General features: G+C 35.6%; 1 protein-coding gene across 16 annotated transcripts in view; it reads right to left on the bottom strand.

Moving 5' to 3' along the window:
• Positions 1-492: 492 nt before the first annotated feature.
• The window catches only part of ZMYM2 (zinc finger MYM-type containing 2), a 93,421-nt gene continuing 79,797 nt past the window's right edge, over positions 493-14,116 (bottom strand). For 15 of the 16 annotated variants that reach the window (XM_074330121.1, XM_074330115.1, XM_074330117.1 and 12 more), the window contains 4 exons: positions 4,419-4,533; positions 3,284-3,535; positions 2,845-2,965; positions 493-1,364 (listed from right to left, as the gene is read on the bottom strand). In XM_074330121.1, coding sequence (XP_074186222.1) covers positions 1,172-1,364; positions 2,845-2,965; positions 3,284-3,535; positions 4,419-4,533 — 681 coding nt within the window. In that variant the 3' untranslated portion in view covers positions 493-1,171. Of the gene's footprint in view, positions 1,365-2,844; positions 2,966-3,283; positions 3,536-4,418; positions 4,534-4,763; positions 4,805-14,116 lie in introns of those variants that run through there. The other variant, XM_074330127.1, reaches the window with a different exon arrangement.

The following is a 14,116-nucleotide window of genomic DNA, read 5'->3' as shown; positions in this document are numbered from 1 at the left end:
TTCAATGGTCTGATACATCCGAATTACTAGACTGGTCATCTTCATAGTAACATGTGATACCATCTTATTTCAACTAAGCTTGACTTTCTATAACAACTATTTCAGGAGTGGCATTTCTAAAAATAATTTTATCCAATGTATGCATCGGTCATATTTGAGGTCAGGCACAAGAATTCTAATAAAATTGGTGAAGTTTTAGAGTACTACGTAGGTATTCCAACAAGATCTGTACCCTTAAGGAGGAAAAAAGAAAAATTAAACTTCTATATATGAAGGGAATTTTGGATACTTATGGGTAGCATATAAAACAATTATATACTTTCATCAGACATTTTTACAAAGAAAATGTCTCGATCATGTTTTCAATGTCATTCTTCATATATATATATATATATATATACACACACATACATATACACACACATATATATATACATACATATATATGTATTTTTAAAAAGTATTGATTGGGGTGATGCAGAAAGCCACAAGTGAGAAAAAGACACTAAGGTTTTAATAAAGGGAACAAAAGGCTGTTTTCACCAGCATAGATTCACATTACAGTACACCAATATTGACAGCATTCTCTTGTCTATTTTTGGTACAGAAGATGGTATCCTTCTACATAACCTTGTAAGGCTTCAGTAACTAAAACGTAAAACAAACAAACAACCCCCCCCCAAAACAAAACAAAAAACCCAGCCTATTAGTTTACAGTTTATTTTAAAAATTCTGAAAGACACTGCAAGTCCTAAACTTTTCGTAGTGCTGCCCATCCACAACCGTCTGGTCAAGAACCCAGTAACAGAGCTCCCTTTCAAGGAAGCTTTGCAACAGTAGAATTGTGCAATATGGATGTTTCTTACTACAAGAAAAAAATTATACATGGCACATTCTCATTCATATTTTGTAATGTAAAAAGTTACAAACATACCTAATCAAATAAATAATAATAAAAAAGAATTTGAATGTATTTGTTAAGTATCCTAAAACCACTACATAGAATAATGGCCACTTTCACTCACAGATTATTTACATGGTACCCAGTGTGGGTACACTGCTACAAAACTCAAAACAGAAGGAGTAAACTTGAAATGTTTTCCATAATAAAGATCTAGCAGCACGACTATCTAATGCTGTTTTATCCCGACTGCTTCTGAAACATTCCTTTTCAGTCTGTGTCTTCATCCAGTTCATAATAGTCTTTATCATAAATATCTTTTACTAAAAGAACCCGTACAAGCATATTTTCCAAGGTGTTTCGGTCCAGTGAAGTAGATGTGTACCAGACAGGGCTATCTGTAGAGCTAGAGCACTCTGGTTGCAAATAAAAAACATCCATTCTCTGATTAAGATTCTGTGGACTTTGGGAGAAAGGAGAAAGTCAATTTTAATACATACACACACACGCACACACACACATACACACACACACACACATATATATATATATACACAAAATAACCCACAATTTTCTTTTTTTCTTCCAAGAATAATTCCATTACCAGTACTCACATTCCATGGTCAGACCATAAGCTTCATTACCTACATTAAGTATTGCGTCATTCAGATATTTTGAAATTAATTTGAACTTAATTTCTGTGATAAAAGATTATTTTCCCATAATTTAAATCCTGTATTTCACTGAATTCATTAATAGAAACATTATTCTAATCATTATGTTAATAATGCCACTAAACAAGTAAAACACTGCCAATTATACGACACATTAATTATAAATGCAGCCCAGCTTCAGAGATTGTAAAATATGAAAAATATATCTTAGAATTGATGAAATATGGCAGCACATAAAATAAAAATACTCAACAGCATCACCCAATAGAGCCTTAATTTGTAAAATACCAACAAAATACTGAGATAGGGATTTCCAACCAACAAACAGTTGCCGCCACTGGAAGATCCCACTTCTGTTGAAGCCAAATAGGGCAACCCCAAAAGCATCATCAGAAACATCACTATCATCCTAGAGGTGACATTACTGTTTTTATGAGTTCTTGAGAACTAACTTGGGGACCTAACTAAAATTTATAAAACTGTTTATCTAAGAAAATATATTCTGAGTTCATGTTAACCTTTTAAAAATTGGCGAGTGCATACTTAAAATAATGGACAAGCATACAATAATTTGTGGTTTCTAAACACTTTCACTGGTTTAAAATTTTCTTAAATGTCTGTTGGTATCAGACTGGGGGAATAAGCAGTGGTATAAGCGGAAAAGTATACTCCTTTCAGAACACTATTAATATCTTTCAGACCTTCTTAAAGGGCTATTTACTCTTAAAGGGAAATGCTTCGTTTTCATCCCCACCTATCTATCCTACCTTTGAAAATACTTTTTCACCAGGAGGTGGCAAATTATAGTTCATCACTTGTTTGTGTAAAGTTTTATTACAACACAGTCACGATTATTATTTATATACAGTATATGGCTGCTTTCTGGCTAAAAAGTAGAATTGAGAAGCTGCAATAGAGACTCTATAGCCCAAAAAGCCTAACATATTTACTATCTGACTCTTCACAAAAAAGATTTGTGGCCCCTGCTTTACAGTCACTAGAGTTGTTATAATTTAAAAGATGACAACAGTAGTAATTTCACTAGTAGAGAGTGATTTCTTAATGTGCTTGAATCCTAAAGTATGAAGTACAAGCTGGGTATTTTATATTAATGGGACTAATGTTATAATTGAATAGACTTAGATAAAAGTGAGAAGAGAGAGAAATCTAAAAAAGGATCAGTGAAAAACTGCCACCTCTTGGTAATGCTAAATTCAAGGCAACTGACTTATATTACTTTTGTAAAAATTAAGTATCATTCATACTTACCTTTTAGACAAGTAGCATTCAAACATTTTCACAGGACATCTAGAAGGATTGGCTGTATTTTCAATTTGTTCAAATACTGGCTCATCATCTTCATGTTTTCTTTTTCCAGTAGTAATTTTATCTTAAAAAATAAAAATTACAGAAACTTCCTAAGCCCAATCCTGAAGAGAGTACTATCCACTCTATTCAGTTCTAGGATCTATCTATCTGTTATACCAAAGAATAGGACTAAGTATCCTTCCGAGTGCTAAGTTGTAGTTTCTGGATCATAGTTTTTCAAACAAAGTGGACTGAGATGTTTTGAGAAGACATAGGATATCTCGTTTTATGAAAATGACAGTCCTCAGGTTCTTAACAAGTGACCTAGGTGGTCTTTAGTAAGGCGAGGTTTAGCTAGCCCTGCCACAGATAATCCCCAAATAAAAATCTGTCATGCTACCTTCATTGTCTGTCCCACATAAGGAAGACACTTGGTATCGGAGGCATGCTCTGTTCTCCATTGTTAAAGGATTTTTCTTCCAATGCCTAAACACAGTGCCAAAGGAAAGCCTTAAGTGTTGTTCCACTGTCTTCAGGCCAAAATATTTAGTGTTGAAGTAGAAGAGGGTATTCAGAAGGGCTACTGGGGAGTGTGAGCCGAGCTGTTTTATCCTCCACAGATAATCTTCTTCAACTCGAGAAAAGATTGACCCTGAAATAGATAGAAAGATTTTAAAAGAATGATAATAAAGAAAACAGTTCTCTGTGTGTGTGTCTGTGTGTGAGTGTGTGTGTGTGTGTGTGTGTGTGTGTGTGTGTGTGTGTGTATGTATGTATATAGTTACAAGAAGCGGAGTACAGCATTAGGAATAGAGACAGTGGAAATGTAATGGCTGTGTGCAATGTCAGAGGGATAGTGGATGGAAGGAGGGGGGTTGACACAGTGTGAGGGATATAAATTATAAATGTCTATTACATTGTTTTGTATACCTGAAACTAAAAATAAAATAAAAGAAAAAAAACAGTTCTCATTTACCATCTGGAAATAAAGTGAATTCAAGAACAAGCCCATTGCCATCTTCCATTCACACCAGGTCAACTGGAATGACTGTCAGTCAGAATTATCTATGTAGCTCGTTAACAATTTGGAGGCTAGGGGACACTCCAGACTATGGAACTAGCATTTCTGGAGTAAGGGACTAGATGTTTACTTCTGTTCCATAGGATAAGCGGACGATCAGAATTCCTGAAAAAAATCGGTGATTTCCATTCACAAACATGTTTACATCACACATCTAAAACAGAGGTTTCTTAGATATATTTACATCAGAATCTCTGCTGTAGGCTTCAGAAATAAACATCCAGTTCCTTCCTCCAGAGAAAGGAGGTCACATTTATTACCAAGTTCTTCAGAAGCACTAATTATCAACTACATTCACTTCTAATTCAACAAGAGATGAACAGATGAGTTCATAAATAAGTACTCTAAAAAACATGCTAATTTAAATTATTTCCTAATTATTTTACATATACTTTCTGTAAAAATAAAAATCCCAGTAGCAAGTCAGAAACAGTTTTACTTAAAAGAGCATTACCATCTGGAAGTATGCTTGGTTGCCAAGTTCGGAGTATTTTATTCAATTCTTGCTCAAATGTCTGGTATCCTGGATCAATAAATATGTTGTCTTTCCGATTACTACCACACAAGTACTACAAAAAAAGAAAAATATCTTGAAGGAAAACCAGCTAATTATAAATAGTTAACATATTACTTACAGTCTGCATTACTTAAGAAAAAATAAACAAAACTTATGTCTAAGAAAAACAAGTATACTAATAAAATATGAGAGATTATTGGCATTATCTATATATCTAGAAATCATAAAGAATCATAAGTTACCAATTACTCTGTTGCTTAAACTCAAAGCTGAAATACACACCCAAGAATCCAGAATGTAAGAACTGGATGACAATCTTCAGTCTGTCAGATAAAAAAACAGAATATCTGGCTCCAGTGTTCATTATACAGTACATGGAGAAAACAAAATTAAATCTTAAGTAAGAGTAATTAAATTATTAACAAATAAAGAAAATTCTCAATGGTAAGGGTGGGATGAAATGTTATTCTGCAGCTGTGTTAGGCTGATGCTTGTTTTACTGCCTCCCTATACTTAACTTTTCTGTGAGTCAGTACCAATTTATGAATTTTTTAACTTACTATGACAAACCTGAACAGTGAGGGTCGTTAAAGGATGAGCTAAACACTGAAGTTTACCAAGTCTATCCCCAATGGGATTTAAAAATGAATAACGTAAAAGTAAAATGGGAGGCACAAAGAATGGGAGGCAGGAATTAGGAATACATTGTTGTCAGGTTCTTACATTACACATGAAATGGGACAATATTTGAAGGTAGATTAATAATTAATTAGAGATGCATATTGTAAATCCCAGAACAACCACTAAAAACAAATTTAGGTGGCATAAATAATAAAGCAACAGTGAAGATAAAGTAGAATTACAAAAAAAAAAATAATAATTCAAAAGAAATAAGAAAAAGACAAAAAACAGATATAACAAATACAAAACAACCTGCAGGACAATAGTTTTAATCTAACGACAGAGGTAATTACATTAAATGTAAAAGGTCTAAACCAGGGTCAGCAAACTAGAGTTCTTGTGCCAAATCCCGCCATTGTCTATCTTTGTAAACAAAGTTTCCTTGAAACACAGACCAACTGTCCCAGGCTGCTTTCACGCTTTAGTGGCAGAGCTGAATGGTTGCACAACACCACTGGCCTGCAAAGCCTGAAACAATCACTATCTGGTCCTTTATGAACAAAAAGTTTGTTGGTCTAAACACACCAAGACAAATACTGCCAGATTGGATTTAAAAAAAATAAAAGCAAGGCCCAACAATATGCTGCCTACGAGACACCAACTTTAAATATGGAGGCTCAGATAAGCAAAAAGTAAAGGGATGAAAAAATATATACCATGTATACACTAATCAAAAATTAGATTACAGTATCATCATCTGAGTTGACCGACTGTTATTCCTACTAGTCAGAAGGAAGATTAACCAGCGTAATTTTAAAAGGGTAGAACAAAAATTCCTAACTAATACCTCTCAAAAAGGATGTCGGTTAGACCAATTAATTGCCTGGCAACCAATGAAGTGACAATATCAGATCACTCTCCTGCTTTGGATTAGTCAGAGGGCAGTTCTAAAAATGCCATTTCCTAAACTATGTGGAAAGCGTCAATGTTATGACTATAGCATTGATTGGTTAAAATACAATATCATGATCCAATCTACTCAATGGGACTACAAATAATTTTTTTAAAGTAGGGTTCCTAGATTTTTAAAAATATATACTTAGTGTACGTTATATAAAATAATTACAAAAGTGAAGCCCTCATACTTAGAACAGCAATTTACACTTTTGTTCTTACCATAAAGCAACATACATAATAAAAAATGAGGGAAATGACCCCGAAACAATTTTCAGCTATGAATCTAGCAACAAGGAGAAAATTTCTATGTACAGTCGGAAACTTAACGGTAACAAGCCAATAGCCAAAACTACTAAGCTCCCAACTCCGCTCTGCAAAGGTTTCTTCTGGCAGTCTACAGTAAGTTCAAAGGTCTGCGGTAAGTTCAAAGGTCTGCTGCCCTTACTGTCAGTGATGACAACATGCTTTATCAGTCATCGTTGTGGTAGGGGAAGCAATACTGTCTCATAATTGTGGTTGACATTCTCCATTAAAAGCAGTCCCACTTACAAGCACCTCATCTGCCCCATCACCGAAGCCCAGCAACCAACGGGAACCTGGTGAAGAAAAGTGAAGCTGTGGTTCCAGAAGCAAAGCAAGGAAGCAGATGCCAAGACAGGACCTTTCAGGCAGGAGCCCAGAGGAAACGCCCTGACAGCACAGGCCTGTCTGAACAAGAGTGACCTGGATTCCAGTTATCTTCCCAGGAAGTCTTCAATCACAGAATTCTCTGAGTTAATCAGTATTCTCTTTCAAAATACTATTCCTTTATAAAGGTTCTGGTCTCTCATTTTACTTAGATTGTTTTGGAAAAATAGTTGACAGAATTAGAAATCCATAGGTAATTTTAGAATCACTGTACAAAGCAGCATTAAAAAATAAAAATATAGTATAAGCCACACATGTAATTTTAAATTTTCTAGTAGTCATGTTAAAAAATAAGTACAGTTAAATATTATATTTAACCCAATAGATCTAAAACATGTAATTTCAACATATAATAATATAAAAATTGAGATAGTTCACATTTTAAATGTATAAATTTTTGGAAGTCTTGTATTTTGTACTCAGAGCACTTCTTATTTCAGACTAGATAAGTTTCAAGAGCCCTGTTTTCTTATGGATTAAAAATGCAAAGTACAAATTCTGGTATGGTATTCGAGAAATAGAATGAAAGTCCCATACAACAAAGTTTATAGTCAGTTGACAATCATGCATTTTAGAGAATATGTTCAGATAATTAACATGTTTGTTTAGACATGTATTGTCAGTAAAATGGAACTGTGTACTGTCAAAGGATGTTTTAGAAAGTTAAGCAAGAAACCTATTATGTGTAAGAATATGTATAATAATTTATGAAACAGACGTTGAGATTATAAGACACTCATAATTTGAGGGCCACCAGATATATTTAAGAGATTCTACTTAAAAGTCTATAATTGCACTGACTCTGGGTTGTGAATACACAATATGATGTCTAGATGATGTATTACAGAATTGTACACTTGAAACCTATGTAATTTTACTAACCATTGTTACCCTCAATAATTTTAACTAGGAAAAAGAAAAAGAAATGAAAAATACAATATTTTTTACAATTGTAACAAAAAGAATTAAATACCTAGAAATAAACTTGAGGAAAAAAAAAAGTCTATAATTGGTTGTCTTATTAAATGCTATTTGCATAAAGCTTCACTAAGAAGAATGTAAACTAACCCACCGTTAATTTAGCTACACATCAGTAGTTCCTCACAATAATCTGTGTTTCAATGATAATGTTCCAGCGTCAGCTGCTTACTTCCAAGAAAACAGATACCAAGGGTGATATCTTTAAAACTGCTTAAAACCTTTTTATGTTTCACCCTGGATAAAAGATGAAGTCTACACATTTTATCAAGGAATACAAGTCCTTTGTGACATGACTTACCCACTTCATACATCACCCACCCTACATTCCAGCCATGCCGAGCCGTTCCTGGAAAACTGTGCCTTTGTATCTGTTTCTCTCTTCTTGGAATACCATTGTCCTTCCCTCATCCTGCCTGCCTACTGAATTTCTATGCATACGTCAAAACGCAATTTAAATCGAGTAGTCCCAGTTCTATGCCACCAACATACCAACCCATCAGTTTGTCTGTATATTTCAAATCCTTGGGGAGCACAGTAACAGTGACTTTTAAGTTGAAATGTTTAACAGATTCAAAACTTATGAGCTGTGTATCCTCGGGAATCTGTTTAACTCTACTTCCTCTTCCAAAAATGGTGGTAATAATAGTAAGGTTGTTGAGAGAAATAAACGATATGACAAGCACTTAGCAAATACATGGGATGCAGTAAATAATCCAAAAAAGTAACCTCCAAAGTCTGCCCCAATGTGCAGTGTTTAGCAGAAAATAAGCACATAACTAATGTTTCCTAAATGAACCAACAAATGTAGGATTAGCAAAACTGAATCCACCATATCATCGCCGTGAAAAATAAGGCAAATTCTTAGGCCTTCTGGGTCAAAGAAAGATTAAATAAGTTAAAGATGTTATATGCATTTTAATAGAATTTAACTATTAGAAAGCCATCTATTTACATAGAATTCAAATTAACAGGCCATGTGAGTTTTTACTATATTTTTTAAATTTAGTAAATGGAGTTCACTCTTCTTAAGAAAAAAACAAAAAAATTCCTCCAGATAAAAGACTTAGCATGTAAAAAATAAAAAATATTGAAAAAATTTGGGGAAAATGACAAATGAAAATTCTATCTCGAATAAACAAGGAATTTTCACAAACTGAAAGGGATAAACAACCCAACAGACAAAGAAACAATTCACAGAAAAGTAAATCCAAACACCAATAAACATAAAAAGATCCTCAATCCTTTAATAAAGCAATCTGGTGATATCTTTTCAAATAAAAAGTATACTTTTCTTATGATCCAATAATATCCTTTCAGGAATCTTATAGAAATAAAAGCACCAATTCTTCAGGATAATTACCGTGTTTCCCTGAAAATAAGCCCCAGTTAAGATCTCAGCCAGATGGACACATTTAGTATGTTATGATGATGTTCCAGAAGAAGATGACATGACTGTATTTGAATAAATGTAGATTGCTGTACATGAAAAAATAAGACATCCCCTGAAAATAAGCTCTAATGGAACAAAAATTAATATAAGACCCAGACTTAATTTTGGGGAAACACGGTATGTGAGATTTGAGAGAGAAGCGGAAGGAGGTGTACACTGTTTATCTATAATAACAAAATTTTATGAAACAAAGGGAATGCTCATCATTGTTGAAATGATGAAATTGTTATGAATTATCATGCATACAGTTAAAAGTCTGTTCCAGCTGACTTAGAGAGACTGCCACAATGTAATGGGAAATGGAGGGAGGAAAGTAAGATGCAAAAGTATATACCATGGTTCCAAGTACTTAGGTGACAAAACTTCTGTATCTTTCGCCATGTTCATAGAAAACAGAGCAATGTACACATGTAGCTAAACATGATGGTTTGAGGACACTATGATAAGTACAATAAGCCAGTCACAAAGAGAAATACTGTATGATCTCACTTACATGAGGCACCCAGAGCAGTCAAACTTACAGAGACAGAAAGTAGAATGGTGGTTACCAGGCAGAAGGGGGAGAATTAGGAGTTACTGTCTAATGGATATAGTTTCAGTTTTATATGATGAAAAGAGTTACAGGGATGGATACAGATGGTGGTGACGTTTGCACAAGATTATGAATGTACTTAATACCGCTGAACTGTACACTTAAAATAGTTAAAATGGTAAATTTTATGTTATGTATATTTTATAATTAAAAAATGGAAAAAAAACCTACTTAAAGACATACTTTATAATCATTCATTATTCAATTCAGTTAGCTCTCAAACCTCTAATAATATTTGGAGATTTAATATTTAAATAAAAAGCAATCCAGAAAGAGACTCAACTTTCCATAATAGGATTATGAGACCAGCCAATTCCCTTTTCTTAAGGACAATGAAAATACAACATAAAAATCTGTGGAATGCAGGTAAACCAGTTCATAGAAGAAAATTTATCACTTTAAATGCTTTACTAGGGAAAAAAAAGGGCTGAAATAAACATCAATGATGTTAAGTAGATAGACAAAAGAACAAATTAAGAATGGAAATAAGAGATCAGAGTCTCAATAAGAAAAAAAGAAACAGGAAAACAGAAAAATCAATGAAACCAAAAGCTGGTTCTCGAGTCCTAGCCTCTTTCTGTTCTCCTCTCATTCAACCATAGGGTTCTGGTACTTCTTTGCTGGACTTCTGGACTCCACACTTCCACAAAGGAGACAACACTGAATTTAACCAGTATAAGTAACTTCTTGATGTGACAATGTGTGCTTCAAGTCAATATGATTTACCTTGGAGTATTATTTGACTGAGTGGTACTAGTGGAAAGACACATATTATAAAAATATATGAAGTGAAGGTGACGTCAGAAGCATGGTGAAACGAGGAGTCCCCTTGGTATCTGCCCTTGAAGTTACAATAAGTTGAACATCTATAATTCAACAAAGGATTCCCTGTGTAACACACAAACACGTCTGGGAGATCTGCACATCAAAACATTTGAAGATGGGAGAATTGGATGACCAGGGAGTAGGGAAAGGAGAAGGGCATAGATGGGGACCAGTGACGTGCAGCCCAGAAGCAGCCTGCATCCGGGAGGGGGAAGGACTGAGACTACAGGTGCACTCTCTGTGGCCCCGAGCATTCCTGCCTGAGTGATCAGCATATAATAGCTCGGTGATGGTGACAAAGACAGTTGTGGTCTAGCAGCCCTAACTGTCTCCCCACACCCTCCCAGAGCTAGCAGAAGGCCCCAGAAGAAAGTGCAGCAGTGACTATCTGGTTACAAAGCACAGTATCTGCAGCCCTGAGAACCAGAGAGACGGTTACTGAGAAGTAGATGCACACTGTGGCTAATCCCAGTGACAAGGTGGACATACAGCGGCGAGGCAGCTGAGGTCTGGCAGCAGCCATTACTGGGAGGAGAACAAAGCCAGACACACACCTGGTGGCCTCCCCCAGCTCACCCAGCCTCCACACTGGGGGCACCTGAGACATCTCAAGCAGCACAGCCCTGAATCTCGCTTCAGGGGCAGCACTGGGATTTCAGGGGCTCAAACCCCATCACCCACCACACTCTCCCATGCAGATGGTGCCCTGAGACTGAGGCAACCTGAGCCCACCTCCCCAGCAAATACAAGGTATCTTCTACTGCCTAGCAGAGAGATCGGAGAAGCCAGCCAGAGCAGTGAGCAAGAAAAATAAAATGCTCCAGCGCCACCCACTGGAAAACAAAACAAAGACCTCTTCTTATAGACCTGCTGCAGAATTCACTGCCATAAATGCCAAGGCAGAGAAAGAATCCGTCAAATACCATCAACAACCAAGGTAACAAGGCAACTAAGAAAGAAAATGAAAAATTTCCAAAAAATAAACTTAAAGACATGGAAATATAAGACTTAAATGACACAGAATTCAAGATAGCAGTTCTGAAAAAACTCAACAAGATGCAAGAAAACTAAGATAGGCAGTTTAATGAACTCAGAAATAAAATCAACAAACAAAATGACTATTTTACCAAGAGACTGAAATTTTTAAAAAGAACCAAACAGAAATTCTGGAGATGAAGAAATCAATAAAAGAGATGAAGAATGAAATAGCCAGCTTAGGAAACAGAGCTGACCAGATGGAGGAAAGAAGTAGTGATATCAAAGATAAAAATCTGGAAATGACCCAGATGGAAGAGAGAGACTTGAGAGTTAAAAGAAATGGAAGAACTCTACAAGAGCAACATCATCATCATCATCATCATCATCATCATCATAATAATAATAATAATAGGCATACCAGAAGGAGAAGAGAGGGAGACGGGAACAGAGAGCCTATTCAAATAAACAGTTCACAAGAACTTCCGAAACCTATGGAAAGAAGTGGATCCTCGAATCCAAGAAGTAAAAAGAACACTCACTTATTTCAATCCAAAAAGGCCTCTCCAAGGCACATTATATTAAAACTGTCAAAAATTAATGGAAAAGGAAGAATTCTCAAGGCAGCCAGGGAAAAGAAGATGGTAACCCGTAAAAAAAAGCCCAGCAGATTATCAGCAGAAACTCTACAAGCCAGGAGGGAGTGGAATCAAATACTCAAACTATTGAAAGAGAGAAATTATCAGCCAAGAATAATATATCCAGTAAAGTTATCCTTTAGATATGAAGGAGAAATAAAGAACTTCTCTGTTTGTTTGTTTTTAAAGGACGGCGCAGCTCACAGTGGCCCATGTGGGGATCGAATTGGCAACCTTGCTGTTAAGAGCACCACGCTCTAACCAACTGAGCTAACCAGCCACCCCAAGACCTTCCCAGACATACAGAAGCTGAGGGAATTTTCAAGGCCTGAATTACAGGAAATATTGAAGGGTTATTCTACCTGAAACAGAAAGACAAAAATACAAAACTATGAGTAAGATGACTAACAGACAGAAGCAAGAAATTGCAACCCTTATTCAGAATAGGGGACTATACAGTTAAATATAACATAAAGGTTAAAGAGGTAAACACACAAAAGGAAAAAAGAAGAGCACTGCTACTGCAACTCGGAAATAAACTCACAGCATAAATAGGGATAACTTGTGACAACAAAAACATAAAAGGTCTGAATTTGCGAAAGGGAATGGAGATAAGATGCACGCAGAAGAAAAAGGACTACTGTATATATGAAAATTTCTTTTACATAAACTTAAAGGTAACCACACACACACAAAAGTCCATAACTGAGACACATAAAAAAAGAGGAAACAGGAAACACAAAAGCAAAGAAACAATGGAGACACCAAGCTACCAGAAAACAAAAGATAAAATGGCTATCAGACGTCCTTATACTTCAATAATCACCTTAAACATAAATGGTCTAAACTCACCAATAAAAAGGCAGAGTAGCAGATTGAATCAAAAAACAAAACTCAATCATATGCTGCCTTCAGGAGAAACATCTCAGCTGTTAAGGACGAATATAGACTCCAAGTGAAAGGGTGGAACACAATACTCCAAGCAAATGGCACCCAGAGAAAAGCAGGTGTAGTCACACTTATATCTGACGAAATAGACTTCAAGATAAAAATACATGAATTGAAAAGTCAAAAAAATCAGATTGTCTTATATTTTCAATATGAGAACATGACTAGGAAGACCACAGAAGCGTTCCTTGACATTGGCCTTAAGAAAGAAAGCAATCTAATGTTTCCATGACACTGTGATGCATACAGAAATAGGATGTTAATTTGAAAGTGTAGTGGCAGAGGATAGAGCTGAAGAACCATGAAGGGTATATTTTTCATTTCTGGTACGGTATAATTGAAGATATTTATACCTCAGAGTTCAGTGGAATTGGTCAAAAGCCTATGTATTAAACGAACTCAAGAAGAATACCAGGTACTAAACTGCAGTAGTTGATACTACATAAAATTTCTAGAAACATTTAATTGGCAAAGTGAGTACACAGCTCAACTGATAATCACAGAATTTCTGAAAACCAAAGGCTGGATCTGCTATGCAAATGGAGAGATGGCTGAGAAATGTAATCATGACTATGATTAAATGGAAGACATGGACAAGGGATTTGACCTCCTGTTGGAAATGTTAGAGTTACTGCATGAATGAATTACTATAGGTTACTGTATTGGGTTGAATAGTATCCTCTCCAAAATTCATGTTCACTTGTGGGAGTGGTTGTGAACATGACCTTATGTGGAAGTGGGGTCTCTGCAGATGTGTTAACATGTGGTCACCCTGGAGTATGGTACCCTGATCCAATGAGTGGTGCCTCCATAAGAAGACAGAAATGTGGACACAGACATCTCTGAGGGGAGATGGCCATGTGGTAACAGAAGAAAAGATTTGAACCCTGCTGCCCATGAGCCAGGGAATACCAAGGATTGTCAGCAACCACCAGAAGCTGGAAGAGGCAAGGAGTATTCG

Source organism: Rhinolophus sinicus, linkage group LG04 (genome assembly GCF_036562045.2).
Source record: "Rhinolophus sinicus isolate RSC01 linkage group LG04, ASM3656204v1, whole genome shotgun sequence".
NCBI classification, from domain to species: domain Eukaryota; kingdom Metazoa; phylum Chordata; class Mammalia; order Chiroptera; family Rhinolophidae; genus Rhinolophus; species Rhinolophus sinicus.
The sequence above is the reverse complement of the archived record's forward strand: the minus strand, read 5'-3'. Positions and strand labels throughout refer to the sequence as shown.